At 43.4% G+C, this 23,964-nt stretch overlaps 2 protein-coding genes across 3 annotated transcripts in view; one reads left to right on the top strand and one right to left on the bottom strand.

Moving 5' to 3' along the window:
• Positions 1-23,964, top strand: part of SMPD2 (sphingomyelin phosphodiesterase 2) — a 612,478-nt gene that overhangs the window by 401,947 nt on the left and 186,567 nt on the right. The window lies entirely within an intron of this gene.
• The window catches only part of LOC137429580 (gamma-parvin), a 74,145-nt gene that overhangs the window by 40,239 nt on the left and 9,942 nt on the right, over positions 1-23,964 (bottom strand). The window contains exons 2-4 of the mRNA XM_068119603.2: positions 10,068-10,161; positions 284-351; positions 34-136 (exon numbers count right to left, since the gene is read on the bottom strand). Coding sequence (XP_067975704.1) covers positions 34-136; positions 284-351; positions 10,068-10,161 — 265 coding nt within the window. The remainder of the gene's footprint in view (positions 1-33; positions 137-283; positions 352-10,067; positions 10,162-23,964) is intronic.

The following is a 23,964-nucleotide window of genomic DNA, read 5'->3' as shown; positions in this document are numbered from 1 at the left end:
AATAAATAAAAGAGTATGTACAGGAACATTTACCTATTAAATGCTGAAGCACCAAGCCATCGTAAAAATCACCATGGATTGAACGAACCTTGATTTCTTCCTCCTGCAGCGTAGCATTTACCCAGTTGAGTAATACCTGCGGATGTAGGAATGATTTCCTTACCGGTGCATATTACATTTGAGTGTGGGCTTCTCATGAACCTGGTAGACTGTCTTGTTAAATCCTTAATGGATGTCCGTTTCATCTCTGGTGAGAGAGTGGAATAATAATAAACTTGCATACCTCTTGCAAGAGGAGCATCCTGGGATCATTCCTGGCACTTGGATGCAAAATGACTCTCCGGTTTTCATCTGAGTCACACAAACACGGTTTTCAGCCTTGTTATTAATATCTACACAGTCTCAAGTTTTTTTTACGAAGTCAACAAGGAAAATAAACAGGCAATTGAAAGATATCACTTTGATTTTGTTTTACCATATTAACTTTGGATGGCACTTGGACCATATGTCATGTCCCGGGGGTTAAGACACATTGGTGACGGATGGCCAACCGAGCTTTAACTCCGAGGCGTTCACTCAAAACAATGGCGGTGCCTTTCACGAGTGTTGGGGGTGGAGGGTGACAAGGCTTACCTGCATGGATTTCACTTGGGCGTCCTCTTGTAACATCTTGTAACTTGCCGTTTCTAGTGCAAATCTTGTAACCTGCGGTTTCTATTGCGAAACTTGTAACTTGCTGTTTCTAGTATGAAATTTGTATCTTGCCATTTCCAGTGCGAAACTTGCAACTTGCTGTTTCTCGTATGAAACTTGTATCTTGCCATTTCTAGTGCGAAACTTGAAACTTGCCGTTTCTGGTGTGAACCTTGTAACTTGCTGTTTCTAGTGTGAAACTTGTAAATTGCTGTTTCTCGTATGAAACTTGTATCTTGCCATTTCTGCTGCGAAACTTGAAACTTGCCGTTTCTAGTGTGAACCTTGTTAACTTGCTGTTTCTGGTGTGAAACTTGCAACTTGCTGTTTCTAGTGCAAATCTTATAACTTGCTGTTTCTTTTGCAAAACTTTTAACTTGCTGTTTCTCGTCCAAAACTTGTAACTTGCTGTTTCTCGTGCAAAACTTGTAACATTGCCTTTCTCGTGTGAAACTTGTAACTTGCGGTTTCTAGTGCAAAACTTGGAACTTGCTGTTTCTAGTGCGAAACTTATAACTGGCTGTTTCTCGTGCAAAACTTGTAACATTGCCTTTCTCGTGTGAAACTTGTAACTTGCTGTTTCTCGTGCAAAACTTGTAACTTGCGGTTTCTAGTGCAAAACTTGGAACTTGCTGTTTCTAGTGCGAAACTTATAACTGGCTGTTTCTCGTGCAAAACTTGTAACATTGTCTTTCTCGTGTGAAACTTGTAACTTGCTGTTTCTCGTGCGAAACTTGAAACTTGCCGTTTCTTGTGTGAACCTTGCAACTTGCTGTTTCTGGTGTGAAACTTGTGACTTGCTGTTTCTCGTATGAAACTTGTATCTTGCCATTTCTAGTGCGAAACCTGAAACTTGCCGTTTCTTGTGTGAACGTTGCAACTTGCTGTTTCTCGTGTGAAACTTGTGACTTGCTGTTTCTCGTATGAAACTTGTATCTTGCCATTTCTAGTGCGAAACCTGAAACTTGCCGTTTCTTGTGTGAACGTTGCAACTTGCTGTTTCTCGTGTGAAACTTGTGACTTGCTGTTTCTCGTATGAAACTTGTATCTTGCCATTTCTAGTGCGAAACTTGAAACTTGCCGTTTCTTGTGTGAACCTTGCAACTTGCTGTTTCTGGTGTGAAACTTGTGACTTGCTGTTTCTCGTATGAAACTTGTATCTTGCCATTTCTAGTGCGAAACTTGAAACTTGCCGTTTCTTGTGTGAACGTTGCAACTTGCTGTTTCTGGTGTGAAACTTGTGACTTGCTGTTTCTCGTATGAAACTTGTATCTTGCCATTTCTAGTGCGAAACCTGAAACTTGCCGTTTCTTGTGTGAACGTTGCAACTTGCTGTTTCTCGTGTGAAACTTGTGACTTGCTGTTTCTCGTATGAAACTTGTATCTTGCCATTTCTAGTGCGAAACTTGAAACTTGCCGTTTCTAGTGTGAACCTTGTTAACTTGCTGTTTCTGGTGTGAAACTTGCAACTTGCTGTTTCTAGTGCAAATCTTATAACTTGCTGTTTCTTTTGCAAAACTTTTAACTTGCTGTTTCTCGTCCAAAACTTGTAACTTGCTGTTTCTCGTGCAAAACTTGTAACATTGTCTTTCTCGTGTGAAACTTGTAACTTGCTGTTTCTCGTGCGAAACTTGAAACTTGCCGTTTCTTGTGTGAACCTTGCAACTTGCTGTTTCTGGTGTGAAACTTGTGACTTGCTGTTTCTCGTATGAAACTTGTATCTTGCCATTTCTAGTGCGAAACTTGAAACTTGCCGTTTCTTGTGTGAACGTTGCAACCTGCTGTTTCTGGTGTGAAACTTGTGACTTGCTGTTTCTCGTATGAAACTTGTATCTTGCCATTTCTAGTGCGAAACCTGAAACTTGCCGTTTCTTGTGTGAACGTTGCAACTTGCTGTTTCTGGTGTGAAACTTGTGACTTGCTGTTTCTCGTATGAAACTTGTATCTTGCCATTTCTAGTGCGAAACTTGAAACTTGCCGTTTCTAGTGTGAACCTTGTTAACTTGCTGTTTCTGGTGTGAAACTTGCAACTTGCTGTTTCTAGTGCAAAACTTTTAACATTGCCTTTCTCGTGTGAAACTTGTAACTTGCGGTTTCTAGTGCAAAACTTGGAACTTGCTGTTTCTGGTGTGAAACTTGTGACTTGCTGTTTCTCGTATGAAACTTGTATCTTGCCATTTCTAGTGCGAAACTTGAAACTTGCCGTTTCTTGTGTGAACGTTGCAACTTGCTGTTTCTGGTGTGAAACTTGTGACTTGCTGTTTCTCGTATGAAACTTGTATCTTGCCATTTCTAGTGCGAAACCTGAAACTTGCCGTTTCTAGTGTGAACGTTGCAACTTGCTGTTTCTGGTGTGAAACTTGTGACTTGCTGTTTCTCGTATGAAACTTGTATCTTGCCATTTCTAGTGCGAAACTTGAAACTTGCCGTTTCTAGTGTGAACCTTGTTAACTTGCTGTTTCTGGTGTGAAACTTGCAACTTGCTGTTTCTCGTGCAAAACTTGTAACATTGCCTTTCTCGTGTGAAACTTGTAACTTGCGGTTTCTAGTGCAAAACTTGGAACTTGCTGTTTCTGGTGTGAAACTTGTGACTTGCTGTTTCTCGTATGAAACTTGTATCTTGCCATTTCTAGTGCGAAACTTGAAACTTGCCGTTTCTTGTGTGAACGTTGCAACTTGCTGTTTCTGGTGTGAAACTTGTGACTTGCTGTTTCTCGTATGAAACTTGTATCTTGCCATTTCTAGTGCGAAACCTGAAACTTGCCGTTTCTAGTGTGAACGTTGCAACTTGCTGTTTCTGGTGTGAAACTTGTGACTTGCTGTTTCTCGTATGAAACTTGTATCTTGCCATTTCTAGTGCGAAACTTGAAACTTGCCGTTTCTAGTGTGAACCTTGTTAACTTGCTGTTTCTGGTGTGAAACTTGCAACTTGCTGTTTCTAGTGCAAATCTTATAACTTGCTGTTTCTTTTGCAAAACTTTTAACTTGCTGTTTCTCGTCCAAAACTTGTATCTTGCCATTTCTAGTGCGAAACTTGAAACTTGCCGTTTCTAGTGTGAACCTTGTTAACTTGCTGTTTCTGGTGTGAAACTTGCAACTTGCTGTTTCTAGTGCGAAACTTGAAACTTGCCGTTTCTTGTGTGAACGTTGCAACTTGCTGTTTCTGGTGTGAAATTTGTGACTTGCTGTTTCTCGTATGAAACTTGTATCTTGCCATTTCTAGTGCGAAACCTGAAACTTGCCGTTTCTTGTGTGAACGTTGCAACTTGCTGTTTCTGGTGTGAAACTTGTGACTTGCTGTTTCTCGTATGAAACTTGTATACTGCCATTTCTAGTGCGAAACTTGAAACTTGCCGTTTCTAGTGTGAACCTTGTTAACTTGCTGTTTCTGGTGTGAAACTTGCAACTTGCTGTTTCTAGTGCAAATCTTATAACTTGCTGTTTCTTTTGCAAAACTTTTAACTTGCTGTTTCTCGTCCAAAACTTGTATCTTGCCATTTCTAGTGCGAAACTTGAAACTTGCCGTTTCTAGTGTGAACCTTGTTAACTTGCTGTTTCTGGTGTGAAACTTGCAACTTGCTGTTTCTAGTGCAAATCTTATAACTTGCTGTTTCTTTTGCAAAACTTTTAACTTGCTGTTTCTCGTCCAAAACTTGTAACTTGCTGTTTCTCGTGCAAAACTTGTCACATTGCCTTTCTCGTGTGAAACTTGTAACTTGCTGTTTCTCGTGCAAAACTTGTAACTTGCGGTTTCTAGTGCAAAACTTGGAACTTGCTGTTTCTAGTGCGAAACTTATCACTGGCTGTTTCTCGTGCAAAACTTGTAACATTGCCTTTCTCGTGTGAAACTTGTAACTTGCTGTTTCTCGTGCGAAACTTGAAACTTGCCGTTTCTTGTGTGAACCTTGCAACTTGCTGTTTCCAGTGTGAACCTTGTAACTTGCCGTTTCTTGTGTGAACCTTGCAACTTGCTGTTTCCAGTGTGAACCTTGTAACTTGCCGTTTCTTGTGTGAACCTTGAAACTTGCTGTTTCCAGTGTGAAACTTGTAACTTGCTGTTTCTCGTGCGAAACTTGAAACTTGCTGTTTCTTGTGTGAACCTTGTAACTTGCTGTTTCCAGTGTGAACCTTGTAACTTGCCGTTTCTTGTGTGAACCTTGCAACTTGCTGTTTCCAGTGTGAACCTTGCAACTTGCTGTTTCCAGTGTGAACCTTGTAACTTGCTGTTTCCAGTGTGAACCTTGTAACTTGCCGTTTCTTGTGTGAACCTTGCAACTTGCTGTTTCCAGTGTGAACCTTGTAACTTGCCGTTTCTTGTGTGAACCTTGCAACTTGCTGTTTCCAGTGTGAAACTTGTAACTTGCTGTTTCTCGTGCGAAACTTGAAACTTGCCGTTTCTTGTGTGAACCTTGCAACTTGCTGTTTCTGGTGTGAAACTTGTGACTTGCTGTTTCTCGTATGAAACTTGTATCTTGCCATTTCTAGTGCGAAACTTGAAACTTGCCGTTTCTTGTGTGAACGTTGCAACTTGCTGTTTCTGGTGTGAAACTTGTGACTTGCTGTTTCTCGTATGAAACTTGTATCTTGCCATTTCTAGTGCGAAAATTGAAACTTGCCGTTTCTTGTGTGAACCTTGCAACTTGCTGTTTCTGGTGTGAAACTTGTGACTTGCTGTTTCTCGTATGAAACTTGTATCTTGCCATTTCTAGTGCGAAACCTGAAACTTGCCGTTTCTTGTGTGAACGTTGCAACTTGCTGTTTCTGGTGTGAAACTTGTGACTTGCTGTTTCTCGTATGAAACTTGTATCTTGCCATTTCTAGTGCGAAACTTGAAACTTGCCGTTTCTGGTGTGAACCTTGTTCACTTGCTGTTTCTGTTGTGAAACTTGAAACTTGCCGTTTCTAGTGTGAACCTTGTTCACCTGCTGTTTCTGGTGTGAAACTTGTAACTTGCCGTTTCTAGTGTGAACCTTGTTCACTTGCTGTTTCTGGTGTGAAATTGTAACTTGCCGTTTCTAGTGTGAACCTTGTTCACCTGCTGTTTCTGGTGTGAAACTTGTAACTTGCCGTTTCTAGTGTGAAACTTGAAACTTGCCGTTTCTAGTGTGAACCTTGTTAACTTGCTGTTTCTGGTGTGAAACTTGTAACTTGCGGTTTCTAGTGCAAAACTTGGAACTTGCTGTTTCTAGTGCGAAACTTATAACTGGCTGTTTCTCGTGCAAAACTTGTAACATTGCCTTTCTCGTGTGAAACATGTAACTTGCTGTTTCTCGTGCGAAACTTGAAACTTGCCGTTTCTTGTGTGAACCTTGCAACTTGCTGTTTCTGGTGTGAAACTTGTGACTTGCTGTTTCTCGTATGAAACTTGTATCTTGCCATTTCTAGTGCGAAACTTGAAACTTGCCGTTTCTTGTGTGAACGTTGCAACTTGCTGTTTCTGGTGTGAAACTTGTGACTTGCTGTTTCTCGTATGAAACTTGTATCTTGCCATTTCTAGTGCGAAACCTGAAACTTGCCGTTTCTTGTGTGAACGTTGCAACTTGCTGTTTCTGGTGTGAAACTTGTGACTTGCTGTTTCTCGTATGAAACTTGTATCTTGCCATTTCTAGTGCGAAACTTGAAACTTGCCGTTTCTAGTGTGAACCTTGTTAACTTGCTGTTTCTGGTGTGAAACTTGCAACTTGCTGTTTCTAGTGCAAATCTTATAACTTGCTGTTTCTTTTGCAAAACTTTTAACTTGCTGTTTCTCGTCCAAAACTTGTATCTTGCCATTTCTAGTGCGAAACTTGAAACTTGCCGTTTCTAGTGTGAACCTTGTTAACTTGCTGTTTCTGGTGTGAAACTTGAAACTTGCCGTTTCTAGTGTGAACCTTGTTAACTTGCTGTTTCTTGTGTGAACCTTGCAACTTGCTGTTTCTGGTGTGAAACTTGTGACTTGCTGTTTCTCGTATGAAACTTGTATCTTGCCATTTCTAGTGCGAAACCTGAAACTTGCCGTTTCTTGTGTGAACGTTGCAACTTGCTGTTTCTGGTGTGAAACTTGTGACTTGCTGTTTCTCGTATGAAACTTGTATCTTGCCATTTCTAGTGCGAAACCTGAAACTTGCCGTTTCTTGTGTGAACGTTGCAACTTGCTGTTTCTGGTGTGAAACTTGTGACTTGCTGTTTCTCGTATGAAACTTGTATCTTGCCATTTCTAGTGCGAAACTTGAAACTTGCCGTTTCTAGTGTGAACCTTGTTAACTTGCTGTTTCTGGTGTGAAACTTGCAACTTGCTGTTTCTAGTGCAAATCTTATAACTTGCTGTTTCTTTTGCAAAACTTTTAACTTGCTGTTTCTCGTCCAAAACTTGTAACTTGCTGTTTCTCGTGCAAAACTTGTAACATTGCCTTTCTCGTGTGAAACTTGTAACTTGCTGTTTCTCGTGCGAAACTTGAAACTTGCCGTTTCTTGTGTGAACCTTGCAACTTGCTGTTTCCAGTGTGAACCTTGTAACTTGCTGTTTCTCGTGCGAAACTTGAAACTTGCCGTTTCTTGTGTGAACCTTGCAACTTGCTGTTTCTGGTGTGAAACTTGTGACTTGCTGTTTCTCGTATGAAACTTGTATCTTGCCATTTCTAGTGCGAAACTTGAAACTTGCCGTTTCTTGTGTGAACCTTGCAACTTGCTGTTTCTGGTGTGAAACTTGTGACTTGCTGTTTCTCGTATGAAACTTGTATCTTGCCATTTCTAGTGCGAAACCTGAAACTTGCCGTTTCTTGTGTGAACGTTGCAACTTGCTGTTTCTGGTGTGAAACTTGTGACTTGCTGTTTCTCGTATGAAACTTGTATCTTGCCATTTCTAGTGCGAAAATTGAAACTTGCCGTTTCTTGTGTGAACCTTGCAACTTGCTGTTTCTGGTGTGAAACTTGTGACTTGCTGTTTCTCGTATGAAACTTGTATCTTGCCATTTCTAGTGCGAAACCTGAAACTTGCCGTTTCTTGTGTGAACGTTGCAACTTGCTGTTTCTGGTGTGAAACTTGTGACTTGCTGTTTCTCGTATGAAACTTGTATCTTGCCATTTCTAGTGCGAAAATTGAAACTTGCCGTTTCTTGTGTGAACCTTGCAACTTGCTGTTTCTGGTGTGAAACTTGTGACTTGCTGTTTCTCGTATGAAACTTGTATCTTGCCATTTCTAGTGCGAAACTTGAAACTTGCCGTTTCTGGTGTGAACCCGTTTCTAGTGTGAACCTTGTTCACCTGCTGTTTCTGGTGTGAAACTTGTAACTTGCCGTTTCTAGTGTGAAACTTGAAACTTGCCGTTTCTAGTGTGAACCTTGTTAACTTGCTGTTTCTGGTGTGAAACTTGTAACTTGCGGTTTGTAGTGCAAAACTTGGAACTTGCTGTTTCTAGTGCGAAACTTGTAACATTGCCTTTCTCGTGTGAAACTTGTAACTTGCTGTTTCTCGTGCGAAACTTGAAACTTGCCGTTTCTTGTGTGAACCTTGCAACTTGCTGTTTCTGGTGTGAAACTTGTGACTTGCTGTTTCTCGTATGAAACTTGTATCTTGCCATTTCTAGTGCGAAACTTGAAACTTGCCGTTTCTTGTGTGAACGTTGCAACTTGCTGTTTCTGGTGTGAAACTTGTGACTTGCTGTTTCTCGTATGAAACTTGTATCTTGCCATTTCTAGTGCGAAACCTGAAACTTGCCGTTTCTTGTGTGAACGTTGCAACTTGCTGTTTCTGGTGTGAAACTTGTGACTTGCTGTTTCTCGTATGAAACTTGTATCTTGCCATTTCTAGTGCGAAACTTGAAACTTGCCGTTTCTAGTGTGAACCTTGTTAACTTGCTGTTTCTGGTGTGAAACTTGCAACTTGCTGTTTCTAGTGCAAATCTTATAACTTGCTGTTTCTTTTGCAAAACTTTTAACTTGCTGTTTCTCGTCCAAAACTTGTATCTTGCCATTTCTAGTGCGAAACTTGAAACTTGCCGTTTCTAGTGTGAACCTTGTTAACTTGCTGTTTCTGGTGTGAAACTTGCAACTTGCTGTTTCTAGTGCAAATCTTATAACTTGCTGTTTCTTTTGCAAAACTTTTAACTTGCTGTTTCTCGTCCAAAACTTGTAACTTGCTGTTTCTCGTGCAAAACTTGTAACATTGCCTTTCTCGTGTGAAACTTGTAACTTGCTGTTTCTCGTGCGAAACTTGAAACTTGCCGTTTCTTGTGTGAACCTTGCAACTTGCTGTTTCCAGTGTGAACCTTGTAACTTGCTGTTTCTCGTGCGAAACTTGAAACTTGCCGTTTCTTGTGTGAACCTTGCAACTTGCTGTTTCTGGTGTGAAACTTGTGACTTGCTGTTTCTCGTATGAAACTTGTATCTTGCCATTTCTAGTGCGAAACTTGAAACTTGCCGTTTCTTGTGTGAACCTTGCAACTTGCTGTTTCTGGTGTGAAACTTGTGACTTGCTGTTTCTCGTATGAAACTTGTATCTTGCTATTTCTAGTGCGAAACCTGAAACTTGCCGTTTCTTGTGTGAACGTTGCAACTTGCTGTTTCTGGTGTGAAACTTGTGACTTGCTGTTTCTCGTATGAAACTTGTATCTTGCCATTTCTAGTGCGAAACTTGAAACTTGCCGTTTCTGGTGTGAACCTTGTTCACTTGCTGTTTCTGTTGTGAAACTTGAAATTTGCCGTTTCTAGTGTGAACCTTGTTCACCTGCTGTTTCTGGTGTGAAACTTGTAACTTGCCGTTTCTAGTGTGAACCTTGTTCACCTGCTGTTTCTGGTGTGAAACTTGTAACTTGCCGTTTCTAGTGTGAAACTTGCAACTTGCTGTTTCTTGTGCAAATTTTGGAACTGGCTGTTTCTAATGCAAAACTTGGAACTTGCTGTTTCTAGTGCGAAGCTTATAACTTGCTGTTTCTCGTGCAAATCTTGTAACCTACTGTTTTCAGTGCAAAACTTGTATTGTATAAAAGATTGGCCTTTAAAACCTACCCTTGTGAAAGGGGACAGACATCTGTACAAACATACAAACTGACATTGTGTTTTACATGCTGGATTGTAAGTTTAAAGCAAATAACTATCGCGACCCCTTCTTGGTGAGTGAGAGCATGGCCTCATATGAAGCATATTTACTGTAGACCTTTTCATGGTGTTATTGTGGTTGAATAGTGACCCCTTGTAGTGAGTGTGAGCATAGCTCGCTGGTATAAAGATTTGGTCCAGTAAGATTTTTTCTCCAGGAAATACAAGAAAAAATATTTTCTTACTTCTTTGACTGTTTCTCATTTGCAGAACTTGTTTTTATTTCCCCTCGTATCATTAAACTAAAAACCTATGTGACAACTTTTCATTTGATTACCCCACAAAATGCCACTCTCTTACCATTCATTGGTCCATGTTCAGCAACAAGCACTGTCTTTCTTCTTGCTCCTCCACATGTCTCCTCCATTAAGAGATGCTGTTTTGATATCTTTAACTATAAATGACAAAATAATTGTTATCAAATGTGGAACGATAATTCCTGTGGTTCAGCACATTTAGTTTACTACGTAGAAACTAACATCAATGCTGAAAATGAAATATCATAACTTTGTAAGAACGATCAGATTGGTTTAGACATATCATTATAAATGTATGTTGTATTGCATAATTGTATTGCAAAATGGTATGAGTGTATGTTTTCCCTTGATATTACAGGGGATTTTAAAAAAGCAACAAGCATGGAACCCATCCCATCGCAGATGGTAGTTGAACACTATAACTTATATATGTACAGTAACAAGTATATATGTATTATGTATATAATACATAACTTATATATTGTTGTGGATTTGAGAATCCTGTGTTTTTTTTGTGTAAATATCACCCTCTAAGTAGTGTAATGATTCCTTGTAAATATCTCCGTTTTGTGTGTAAAGGTCAAAGGTAGTCCTCTTAGTTAGTCCATATACATACACGTAGGCCACCATATACCCTTCTAAAGAGTTATTTCCTTATTATGTGTATTAGTTTAAGGCTGTGTCTCCCATTAATTGACTCTGCATTGCACCGAATTGAAATAAGATAGATTCCCTTTCATTCCCTCAAAGCCTCTATTGCCAACTGCATTCGCCGCCATTGCCATGTGCTCTAACTTGGAGAAGAGGGTGGGAGGAGTCAACCAAGCGCCAGGAACAAGGCGTGGCTTTGCAAATGCCTCATCAAGGGGGCGGGATCGGGGAGCCCTCGCGACCAATCCAGGCCGAGGCGAGCTCACCGATGGGCGTTTCTAAAAGGCCGGCGGCTTGATCGCCAAGCGCCTTATCAAAGGAAGTTGGGAGGGACTTCTTAAGCAGATGACTGAGGAAGCCCCCACGAGCAGATAAAAAGCGCGTAAGAGTTCACCAAAAAGCAGTCCACCGAGAGTGGAGTTGAGCCCAGTGGAGGAGGAGCGGTGGCGTTGAGTGAACAAACCGCAACTTCGGGACCACCGCAAGTGAGACCTCCGTAGTTCAGCCCCCCCTGTGACACGCAGCTTCGACCCGCTGCTACGCGGGAACCGATTGCTGTGGGATCGGTGGCCGTCGAAGTCGAGCCGACGTCCCGTGTGGGAGCAAGCTCCAACCTGAACCTTCTTCCCCTTCCAGCCATTCGTGCCATTCATCCCTATCATCATCCCCCCCGTGTAAGTCTGATTGTCGTCCGTCTTTTATGTTGTCCTGGGGTATAAGTAAGTCTGTATAAGCTAGAAATTGCACTGTGTCTTCTGGTCCTTCCATCTTTCTGTCTTTATTTTCGTATCTTTCCTTCTCCTTGGTTACTTTTGGTTTTGTACATAATAGTTAGTAATAAATTATATTTGTTCTTCCTACCTTGCTTTCTTTCCTTTACATCTGTTTCGTTTTAGTGATTTCCCCATTGGATACCTGTGGCACGATTTGGTCAACGTTTAAGAATCGGGTCAGTTACTTGCTAATGGTTCGTGCCGCGGCTGCTAATCCGCTCGGCAATTAACATCTTGTCCGCGGTCGCGAACGGGGTTGCTCACCTGCCTCTCCGGAGGGAGCTGCGCAACTTCAGGACTCACGTCGGTCAGTCGCACACAAGGGGATTAATACCCCCCTCTTAAGGGGAAAAAGGCCGATGTAGAGAACCGCAACAATTGGTGTCAGGAGCGAGATTCGGACCTGAAGTGCGATTAGCGCACTCAAATTACGAGTGGTATAAAATTTTTATTTATAACATTCTAAATTTAAAATTGTGCCATGGATAGTCAAGGCGATCGGATGCTGGTGGGTGAATTAGAGGAGGGGTTAGAGTCGACCCAGGACCCCAGGGAAGTAATAATGGAGGAGGAGAGCAATGAGGATGTGGTTGCAGAGGTTTCAGGCGCACAAAATGGCGCCCTCGTGCACGAGGTTGCGGCGGCACCAAATGTCGCCGCGTCCGTGACCGTAGCAGTGCCGCCGGTGAATTTGAACCTCTTCATGGTGCAAATGGAGGCCCTCATGCTAAGGATGGGTGAGCGTTTAGAAAGTAAAATAGACACCCAAAAGGAAGAAACGAGGGCCGATAGTGAGCGATTGGGAGGCCAAATGGGAGCAATGAGGGACGAAGCGAGGGGTACCAGTGAGCAATTGAGAGACAGGTTAAGTAATATGGGAAATAAATTTGAGGGTTTAGACAACAAATTTGGGGAATTAGAAAATCAAATAGGGGAATTGAGAAATGATATGGGAAGCCAAATCGGGGGCTCGAAGGTAAATTGGGGGGCCAACTAGAGGACATGGGTAATCAAATTTGGGAAATGAAGGAGGGGTTAACGGGGTTGGAAAATAGAATGGCTGCCTAGGAGAACCAGATGGAAGGGGTGAAGAATGGGTTAGGGGGGTTACAAAACACTATGGAAGGCAAATTGAGGGAAATAGGGGAGCAATCCGCCCGGGAAATTAAACAAATGGGAGAGCAGATAGAGGAGGTGAAAATCGGGTTAGAAACCAAATTGGATGCCCAGAGGAATGATTTGGAACAGATGAGGGCAGCATCTACCAAAGAGATGGGAGAAATGGGGGAGGAGATCAGACGAGGTGTGGGCGAGGAGGTCGTGGGGGTACGCGAGGAGGTAAAGCGAGGTGAGGAGCGTATGGAGAAAGAGGTGAGAAATAGTACGGCTAGGTTACAGGGGGGCATAGAGGATCTGACAAGGGGAGTAGAACAGCTGACGGTGGGACAGAAGGAATTAGTGGAGCAAGTGGAAAAGAACACTGCGATAATCGGGGGGTTAAAGGCGACGCAGAAAGAAATAAAAAAGGAACTTGGAGCGACAAAGAGGGAATGTCAGATGGTACATGAGGGGTTGACAAAGAGGTTGGACGAGGTAACGCAGGCAATGGAGACGAAAGAACGGGAGGTAAGGACGCACATAGAAACGACCAAGGTGGCCTTAGAGGAAGAAATTGAGGGGGCGCACCAGGAAATGAAAGAGGTGAAGCAAAAGTTAGAGGAAGTGGAAGAGGGGGTGAGTGAAATTAAGAAGAGACGGAGGGAAACTAAGAGAGAGATAAAGGAGGAGGTGATGGAATTGGTGCAAGGTTTGTGCTCAAATCGTGATGATGTGCTTACTAACCAAATAAAGAGTTTGCAGGTGGCGAAGGAGGAGCGAAGATGAGGTGTCGAGGTGAGTGGCGATATACTCGGAAATGTATATGGTGTGAGGGGAGATTCAGTCGGCTTGGGTGTTGGGTTAGACCCGGGTGTTCGTGAGGGACCAATGGTGAGGTGTATGACTGGTCCGGAGTGTATGGATAAAGGATGTCCGACTATGGGGTGTGTGAGGAAAAAGTGCACGCCGAGGAGTGAGTGTGCTGTCGAGAGCGAGTTGGTCGTGGCGCAGGTGCGGGGGGTGGGGGTGGGGGGCACATGGAAGCGCGTGATGGGGCGTGTTACAGGGGATGTAACGGAAGAGTGCACACCTGTGGTGAGTGTTACGGAGGACGTAACGGGGGAGTGTGCACAAGAGGATGCACGAGAAAGGGGTGTAACGGACGGGTGCATGATTACAGAGTGCGCTGTCGAGAGTAAGGGTGAATGCGCGACTGAGTGTGGTGGTGAGAGTAGTGAGAGTGACACGGAGCACGAGTTGGTTGTAGCAGGTGAGAGAGAATGTACACCTGGAATGGAAGGATGCACACCTGGAATGGTCGAGCGCATGTGGGAATGCACACTTGAGTTGGTGGTGAGGCACGTAATTGGGTGTGCAGGTGAGTGCACACCTGTGGTGAGTGTTACGGAGGATGTAACGGGAGAGTGTGCACAAGAGGATGCACGAGAAAGGGGTGTAACGGACGGGTGCATGATTACAGAGTGCGCTGTCGAGAGTAAGGGTGAATGCGCGACCGAGTGTGGTGGTGAGAGTAGTGAGAGTGACACGGAGCACGAGTTGGTTGTGGCAGGTGAGAGAGAATGTACACCTGGAATGGAAGGATGCACACCTGGAATGGTCGAGCGCGTGTGGGAATGCACACTTGAGTTGGTGGTGAGGCACGTGATTGGGTGTGCAGGTGAGTGCACACCCGTGGTTGTCACAGAGGATGTGACCGAGGAGGGGGCACGAAGAGGTGTGTTGGTGAGGTGTACGAACGATGAGTGTGTGCCAAGGTGTGTGGTGGTCAGGTGTGTGACGAAGTCTATGAGTGTACCTGGGGGGTGTGTAAGAGAAGGTGCAATGACGGAGAGTATGGAGAGAGCTGGATGTGTGAGCAAGGAACGGAACGAGGGGTGTGAGCATGCAAGTGAAGCATCGACGCTAAACGGGATAGCGGTTAGATCGACTTTTAGCCGAAGCGAGCCATCGGTTCGTGCCGGGCTTTGTGTGCAGTGGGGACCAGCTGGGATCGTAACCACGGCGGTTTCAAAGGAACCGCCGTACGCGATCCATGCCGGGCCTCGCTCTGCACGGTCGCGTCCGTGCTCCGCTAAGCAGAGCGGGCGGCCCGGTTCGAGGACAGGGGGGAAGGGTCGGCGCGGCGACCCCTTGTGGTCGCGGCGTTCCGGCCGGCCGAGATTGGGGCATCGGGCGGTTCCATGCCGAGATGGTGCGTGGAATCTCGGCCCGAGTAAACCTCATTCCCTGAACCGAATGCCGGACGGATCCAACCGCCGGCAACGAACAACCCACATTCATTGCTCGGCTTTGCGAAGCCGAGCTTTGGAAATGAATTGACGCACCGAGAGGCTCAAGTGAGTAGACATGTGAGGGTGGTAGCAGTAGTGAATTTGAAAAGCAAAATTTGATGATTGGCAAATGATTGGTAGAATGATTGGCAGAGATTGGCAAATTTTGATTGGTTGGAATTTGATGGTAAAATTGGTAGTGGGACATGCCCGATGTGGTGGGATGGCAACTTTGCCATCCCTCACAACGGGGCACATGAGCAATAGTTTTATGGGGTTTGGCAGTGTAAGCTAGCCCGGGAGGGTTAGGATAATGTATAGGGACCTAGAGATGACCATAGGTAACTGGAGATTTAAGTAGGGACATTACACCTGTAGTGGGGACGTAGAGAGTAGGGTAGTTGGATTATAACGATGAGGGAGCGTGATAATATAAGGGGCGACTGGGAAGCGCGAGTTTCAGAGGGGAGTAGTTAGATCAGATGATGCCGTGTGTTTGAGAATCGAAAGTGTATGCAGCAGCGATGAGGAATAATTGTGATTGTGAGTTGTATTGAGCGTGGAAGTGTATGGAGCAGTGTATGAGTGAGTAATGGCGATTGTGTGTTGTGTTGACCGAATGGTCCTGGAGGAAGGAGGGTGCAGGAAGCACCAGGTGTGATGGCACAGGTATGCAAATACAGGTGAGCATGGTTGTATGGAATAAATGGTATGGAATATATGGAGTATGGGATGGATGGTGTGGAGGGAGTATGGTGGAAACTGTGGAGTGGAGTAGATGGTGCGAAGGTGTGAATGGGGGAAAAGTGGACCCCTATCACGAATACCCGGGGAGGGTAGTTTAAGAGTTAGGTAGAGGGAGTAGGTAAATTGTGGTTGGATATTGGCATCTGTGGTGCGTGGTGGAAGAATGGTGTTTGGATGGGTGCATTATTGACGTGGAAATGGCTGGGCATGTGGCCTGTTAGTGTGTGTAGTTAAATGGGCACTCCACCACTGTGAGGATGTCGGCCAGGTGAGGCCGCAGGTGGGCTCTGGGAGCCGGTAGGGTTGTTGTGGATGGGGCCCGAGGATCCAGAGGACAGACCCGGGTAGCCCAGTGCCAGAGGGCACCGAGTGGGGAGAGCGCCAGAGGGCCTTCCCCAGGTAGATAGGTTAGGGTAAGGAACAGGTAAGCTCGGAGGCAACTGCAGTGGTGGAGGTGTGCAGGTGGGTAGACCTGCTGGGAGAGCCACACGACCCAGTCCTGAAATTGTGCAAAGGCACAGGGAGTTGAATCGGGGGAGTGAGACCCCAAATTGAGGAAGCACCACAGTTTGGTCAATGGGAATTTGGTTCTTAAAACCGCATAGAGTAAGATTGCCAATGGATTGGCAGGGAAAGACCCCAGGTAGTGTAAAGTGTGTTAATGTCATTTAGGAAGTAGTTAGGATTGAAATCTCCTCGCACAATCTACATCCACTCACCTGAGGTGACGACGGTGCTCCACACCATGCCATGGTTTGTTGTTGTTATTTTTCTGTGCAAATGTTTGGATTGTGAGACGCATCATGACATGGGTGAGACATTGTGCTTTGTTGTTCCATCTCTCCCTCCTTATGAGGATTGATGATGAATTGGTGATGGCAAATTTTGGATTAGTGGGATTGTGACGAATTTGGTATAGGGGAAATATGGGGAAGACGTGACGGTAGCGACGAATTGGTAATGTGTAGTTTTTTTTGTTGTAAATATGGGTAAGGGCATAGGTAGAATAGGTGACGGGTGGGGTGACGTACGTTAGGGACGAGCTTTTCTCCGCTCGGTCTCCAGGCGCACCTCACCTTGCATTGCCTTTGTTGATGTGTACCCTTGCGCCCTTACCCCTCGCTAACCTGCCCTCTCTGTCTTCCTTCCCCGACCCATGGATCGTGCTCTCTGGGCACTAAGGGGAGCGTGCGGGAGCCCGCCATTGTGTGCCCGAACCCCCGCAACCAGCTGCCTGCATCGATGCACCACTTATGGACCACATGTCTGTGGCTGAGCACCACTCCTGGACCCCATGGGTTGGGGCATGGCCCCTCTGCTGGAACCGGCCACGATGGCCCAAGATCTTGCTTGCGGACCCCGGTGAGGTGGCACCAAGCCCACAGGTGAACCACTCATAGTCGGCCCCTGTGGGCCATAAATAAAAAACGGACACGTTTTGTGCATTTTTATTTCCACCAAATAGGCAGCAAAACACGAAGTTGACAACATCTGGAAGAACAATGGCCAGCAGAGGGAGCCGTAGAGGAAGACCAGCACCAGGGGTTTGTGTTTGTTATTATGAACTGTGGTGACTGTGCACTCCGGTGTGTTTTTGGTGCTTTATGGTGCTCTTTATTGGTGCTGGTGCGTCGATGCAGCGCAGGCTGTCAATAAGAACAATCGCAGGTCCTGGGTTGCGTTTTGTAAATAGTCCAAGTAGCATCACTTGTAAATAATGCTCCCCACCGTTCATGTTTAGTTTGAAAACCATTCGGCAATTCGGTTAGCTGTGGGCGTGAATCTGTTAGGCAGGGTGCAATGCAGCAGAGGGACATACTTATTTGTGTTTTAAAACTGTCACACTCAGGGTCAGTTTAAATGTAGAGGGAACTACACCTACGTATCACACTAAGTTAAAGTTTTATAGGCCCGAGTACCTGCCTGGAGGATGAGGGTGCAGTGTTGCGGATTTGAGAATCCTGTGTTTTTTGTGTGTAAATATCACCCTCTAAGTAGTGTAATGATTCCTTGTAAATATCTCCGTTTTGTGTGTAAAGGTCAAAGGTCGTCCTCTTAGTTAGTCCATATACATACACGTAGGCCACCATATTTCCTTCTAAATAGTTATTTCCTTATTATGTGTATTAGTTTAAGGCTGTGTCTCCCATTAATTGACTCTGCATTGCACCGAATTGAAATAAGATAGATTCCCTTTCATTCCCTCAAAGCCTCTATTGCCAACTGCATTCGCCGCCATTTCCTCTACGGCTCCCCGACCCATGGGGGAGCACAATTTGCATGGGGGAGCACAAAAAACACAATTTGTGGCGATTGTGCTCTAACTCAGAGAAGAAGGTGGGAGGAGTCAACCAAGCGCCAGGAACAAGGCGTGGCTTTGCCAACGCCTCATCAAGGGGGTGGGATCGGTGAGCCCTCGCGACCAATCCAGGCCGAGGCGAACTCACCGATGGGCGTTTCTAAAAGGCCGGCGGCTTGATCGCCACGCGCCTTATAAAAGGAAGTTGGGAGGGACTGCTTATGCAGATGACCGAGGAAGCCCCCACGAGCAGATAAAAAGCACGTAAGAGTTCACCAATAAGCAGTCCACCGAGAGTGGAGTTGAGCCCAGTGGAGGAGGAGCGGCGGCGTTGAGTGAACAAACCGCCGCTTCGGGACCACCGCAAGTGAGACCTCCGTAGTCCAGCCCCCCCCTGTGACGCGCAGCTTCGACCTGCTGCTATGCGGGAATCGATTGCTGTGGGATCGGTGGCCGTCGAAGTCGAGCCGACGTCCCGTGCGGGAGCAAGCTCCAACCTGAACCTTCTTCCCCTTCCAGCCATTCGTCCCTATCATCATCCCCCCGTGTAAGTCTGATTGTCGTCCGTCTTTTATATTGTCCTGGGGTATAAGTAAGTCTGTATAAGCTAGAAATTGCACTGTGGCTTCTGGTCCTTCCATCTTTCTGTCTTTATTTTTGTATCTTTCCTTCTCCTTTGTTACTTTTGATTGTGTACATAATAGTTAGTAATAAATTATATTTGTTCTTCCTACCTTGCCTTTCTTTCCTTTACAACCGTTTCGTCTTAGTGATTTCCCCATTGGATACCTGTGGCACGATTTGGCCAACGTTTAAGAATCGGGTCAGTTACTTGCTAATGGTTCGTGCCGCGGCTGCTAATCCATTCGGCAATTAACATCTTGTCCGCGGTCGCAAACGGGGTTGCTCACCTGCCTCTCCGGAGGGAGCTGCGCAACTTCAGGACTCACGTCGGTCAGTCGCACACTAGGGGATTAATCCCCCCTTCTTAAGGGGAAAAAGGCCGACGTAGAGAACCGCAACAATATGTATTAACAGTCAATATTTGGAAAACAAGACTGATAGCAGTGTAACAACGGCGTAGCCAGGCTTTGATCTGCTGAGTGCTGAGTCTGCTGTCCCCCTGTCATGTGACCAGATCCTCAGCTCTGATTGGTGTACGCTTGTGGGGGACATGTTGTTTAACTTCGGTCAGTGAAGCCTATTTTTGAGGTCAAAAGGTCAAACTTCTAAAATCATAAATTTTCATCCAAATAATAATCAATTTTAATAATCTGATTTACCAGAGCTTTTATCATGATCAATTTTAATCTTGAGGTCATTTTAAATCTTAATGAAATGGACGATTTGATGTATCCATGGCAACTTTTATTTAGTGAGGGGGGTGGATTTTGCAAATATCGTGCTCTGCACGACGTCTTTCTTGTTTGTCTGTTGCTTTGTCTCTGAGCAGGACATCTCAAAAAGTTGTGCACGGATTCGGGCGAAATTTGAAGGGCAGGTTGGGTTACAACAAGGACGAATTGATTAGATGTCGGTGATGATCCGGATCCGGATATTACAATTGTTTAAGTGATTCTTCACCATTGAGAGAAAGGGCAAAAACTATATGTAGCAGGATATCTCAAAAAGTTGTGGAGGAATTATGACAAAACTAGGAGGTTGAGTTGGTTAGGTGACAAGAACAAGCTGATTCGATTTTGGTTCAGGCCCGGATCCAGATGTCAGTGGGATACAAAACGTAAACTGTTCAGCCTGATGGAGGTTTGCACTCGACAAAGTACCATTCTAGTTTGTCCAATTCTTCCTCCATTTTGTCCTTCAACTTCGCTGTTGGTGTCCCCCCCCCCCCCCCTCTTTCTCCTGTTCCTTTTGTCCTGTTGCATCCTGATCCGTTCAGTGTTCCACCTCACACAAGGTCTGCACAAGCCTTGGCCCTGTATACAAGGTTGTTCAGGGTGCTGCGATTGCTCGCCAACTCTTTGTAAAGGACACCTTGGGATCTTTTAACGTGCACCAACATGCTAACAGATGGACACCCAATTGAATGTCCATTCACGGGATGACACAGAGGTCCTGCTGCTGAATATGCCAATATTTAAGTTGGCCATTCTGCTCCGTCACTTAAAATCGTACGTTTTCATCCAATTGACCTGAAATTTAAAGATAAATTACATATTGGGTCAATGAATTGGTTTTTTTTTTTTTTGTATACAAGATCGAGGCTCGTGAAAGAGCGAACATTAATCACACAGAAAGACAAACAGACACATAAAACAAATAACATCGGGAGCGGTAGACAAGATGGGGAGAGAGGGGGAAGGACACAAACACAACATTTGAGAGCAGGGACCGAGAGACATGGAGACATCGAGAGATCTGTGGGAGGGAGAGGGCTTTGGGGGGGAGGCATGTGAAGGGGGGGAGGCATGTGAAGGGGGGGGGGGGGGTGGGAGAGGTATAAACATATGGACATAAAATTCCGGTGGTTCATCAATCAAAAGCTAGAAACTGATTGTTTTTAGATCAAAAGGTCAAAAGTCGAGGTTGCATAAAATCGTCAATATATATATACAGTCACGTGAAAAGTAAGTACACCCCATGTAAAGTTTTGACTTTTTCAACATATTTCAACATACAGCTATTTGATCTTCATTTCAACAATATTGATAGATAAAGGTGATATAATATCACAAATATCATGAAACATTTACATTTTGTAGTCCATTGTATAATTTAAATAAACAAATGCAAATTTCGCATGTGGAAAAAGTAAGTACACTCCTACATTTATCACTACTTCAAATACCTAAAATTAGAATCAGGTGCACCAGCTCAGGTGCAAATGATTAGAACATCGTCAGAGAGGATCTTGGAGGAACCTGTCTTATTTAAACCTCAGACACAAAGTTTGGTTTGCTCTTTGTTGTTGAAGTGTGCGGCGTCACCATGCCCAGATCAAAAGAGGTCTCTGAGGCCTTCAGAAAGAAGGTTATAGATGCCTACGAGTCTGGGAAGGGATTTAAAAAGATCTCCAAACAATTTGAAATCAATCATTCGACTGTCCGGAAGGTCATCTGCAAGTGGAGAAGATTCCAAACAACTGCCAACTTGTTCAGGCCAGGCCGCCCCAGCAAGTTCAGCCCGAGAGCAGACCGCAAGATGCTGAAAGAAGTCTCTAAGAACCCCAGAATGTCATCACGGGATCTACAGGTAGCTCTTGCCACTGTTGATGTCAAAGTGCATGAGTCCACCATTAGAAAGAGGCTGCCCAAATTTGATCTACATGGGAGGTGTGCCAGGAGGAAACCTTTGCTGTCCAGAAAGAATATCAGGGCAAGACTAAAGTTTGCCAATGAACACCTAGGCAAAGACCAGCACTTCTGGAACAAAGTGCTCTGGACAGATGAGTCAAAGGTAGAGCTATTTGGCCACAGTACCAGAAGACATGTTTGGCGAAAACCAAAGACAGCATTTGACCACAAGAACCTGATACCAACTGTAAAGCATGGTGGTGGAAATATTATGGTTTGGGGCAGCTTTGCTGCATCAGGGCCTGGGCAGCTCACCATCATAGAATCCACTATGAATTCTTCATTGTACCAGAGGGTGCTTGAGGATAATGTGAGGCCATCTGTCGGAAAGTTGAAGCTCAACCGAAGGTGGACCTTGCAACATGACAATGACCCTAAACATACCAGTAAATCCACCAAGGAATGGCTGAAAAGAAAGAAATGGAGGGTTCTGGAATGGCCAAGTCAAAGCCCGGATCTAAATCCCATCGATATGTTGTGGGGGTATTTGAAACGCGCTGTGCATGCAAGAAACCCCTCAAACATCGCACAGCTGAAAGAATTCTGCATTGAGGAGTGGGCAAAAATTTCTCCCAGTCGATGTCAGAGACTGGTAGACAGTTTTAAGAAATGCCTACTTGAGGTTGTTTCTGCCAAAGGGGGCAATACCACCGATTAGAGCCAAAGGTGTATTTACTTTTTCCACATGCGAAATTCACATTTATGTTTATTTAAATTATACAATGGACTACAAAATGTAAATGTTTCATGATATTTGTTATATTACATCACCTTTATCTATCAATATTGTTGAAATGAAGATCAAATAGCTGTATGTTGAAATATGTTGAAAAAGTCAAAACTTTACATGGGGTGTACTTACTTTTTTACGTGACTGTACGTATATATATATATATATATATATACTGTATATTATATATATATATAAATATATATATATATATATATATATATATATATATATATATATATATATATATATATATATATATATATACATATATATATATACATATACATATATATATATATATATACATATATATATATACATATACATATATATATATACATATACATATATATATATACATATATATATATACATATACATATATATATATACATATATATATATACATATACATATATATATATACATATATATATATACATATACATATACATATATACATATACATATATATATATATATATATATATACATATATATATATATATATATATATACATATATATATATATATATATATATATATATGTATATATATATATATATATATATATATATATGTATATATATATCTATATATATATATATATATGTATATATATATCTATATATATATATATATATATATATATATATATATATATATATATATATATATATATATATATATATATATATAAAGGAGGAGTGTCTGTGTGTCTGTCTGGATGTCCGCTTATAACTCAAGAACTACACATCGGAGGAAAGTTTTAGACAGATTCGGAATCAGCATAAAATTCCGGTGGTTATATCAATGGTTTAAAAAACCGCGCCAGCTGCAATTCCATGGTGTAGTTTGTGGCGGCGCTATTGCCCCTTTCCGATCCCATGACGGATTGCGGTTCCGATTCGCGATAAGGTCTATGCGCTATCACCGACACTTTTCCACCTTTTCCATACCTTTTAATCAGATTTACCTTATCGTCCATCGTAACCACATTACGCTTGGAAACACTAGCATTATCCTTCTTCGGACCCATGGCTAACACAGACACAGTAAAGGAATACTGCAAGTTGCCTCTGTTTTGAATGAGAATCAGCGGTTGCGCGTACGTACAGTATACTGTACGTACATATTTATATTTTTTTAATGTGCTTTTTATTGTATTTTAAATTGTTTTTTAGCTTCTTTTATTGTTAATTTATGTACTATTTTTTTTTTTTAATATATTTTTAAGGAAAACAAATGTTTTCACGTCCGTAGGAGTGACGTAAAGTCGCACATAATGACGTTCACTGCCCGGTCATGAAAGAAATTATGATTCTCTTGCCAAAGTGACATGAAGATCAGGCAGTAAACCTCCCAACTGAGTTTCTCAATAGTCGTCAGCCTCAAGGACTCCCAACACACAGGTTGATTCTCAAGGTGGGAGCACCAATCATGCTTCTAAGGAATGTTGATCCACCAAAGCTGTGTAATGGAACACGATTGACAATCCAGCAAATGATGCCACATGTCCTAGAGGCAACCATCCTCTCAGGACAATACAGAGGAGAGAAAGTATTCATTCCAAGGATACCACTTATTCCACCTGACCTTCCATTCTCCTTCAAGAGGATTCAGTTCCCCATCAGGCTATGTTTTGTTATGTCCATCAACAGGGCGCAGGGGCAATCAATGAAGGTTGTAGGCCTGAACTTCAGAGAACAAGTGTTTGCCCATGGCCAGCTGTACGTGGGCTGCTCGAGGGTTGGAAAACCAAGCAATCTTTATGTCTTGGCACCAAGTAAGAAAACCAGAAAAGTTGTATACCCAGAGGTTTTGAGAAATTGAAAATTGAAAAAACGTTATGTAGGAAATGTACTGTGATATTGCTCTAAAATATACATATTATTTTCATCATATATTTGTATTATTCTTATTCAACCCGGGCAAAGCCGGGTATATATATATATATATATATATATATATATATATTAGCAGTTTTCGTCATGTTTAGCATACGAAAGAAGAAGACGCCTGAATACAAAGCA

Source organism: Myxine glutinosa, chromosome 1, assembly GCF_964187855.1.
Source record: "Myxine glutinosa chromosome 1, kmMyxGlut1.1, whole genome shotgun sequence".
NCBI classification, from domain to species: Eukaryota; Metazoa; Chordata; class Myxini; order Myxiniformes; family Myxinidae; genus Myxine; species Myxine glutinosa.
The sequence above is the reverse complement of the archived record's forward strand: the minus strand, read 5'-3'. Positions and strand labels throughout refer to the sequence as shown.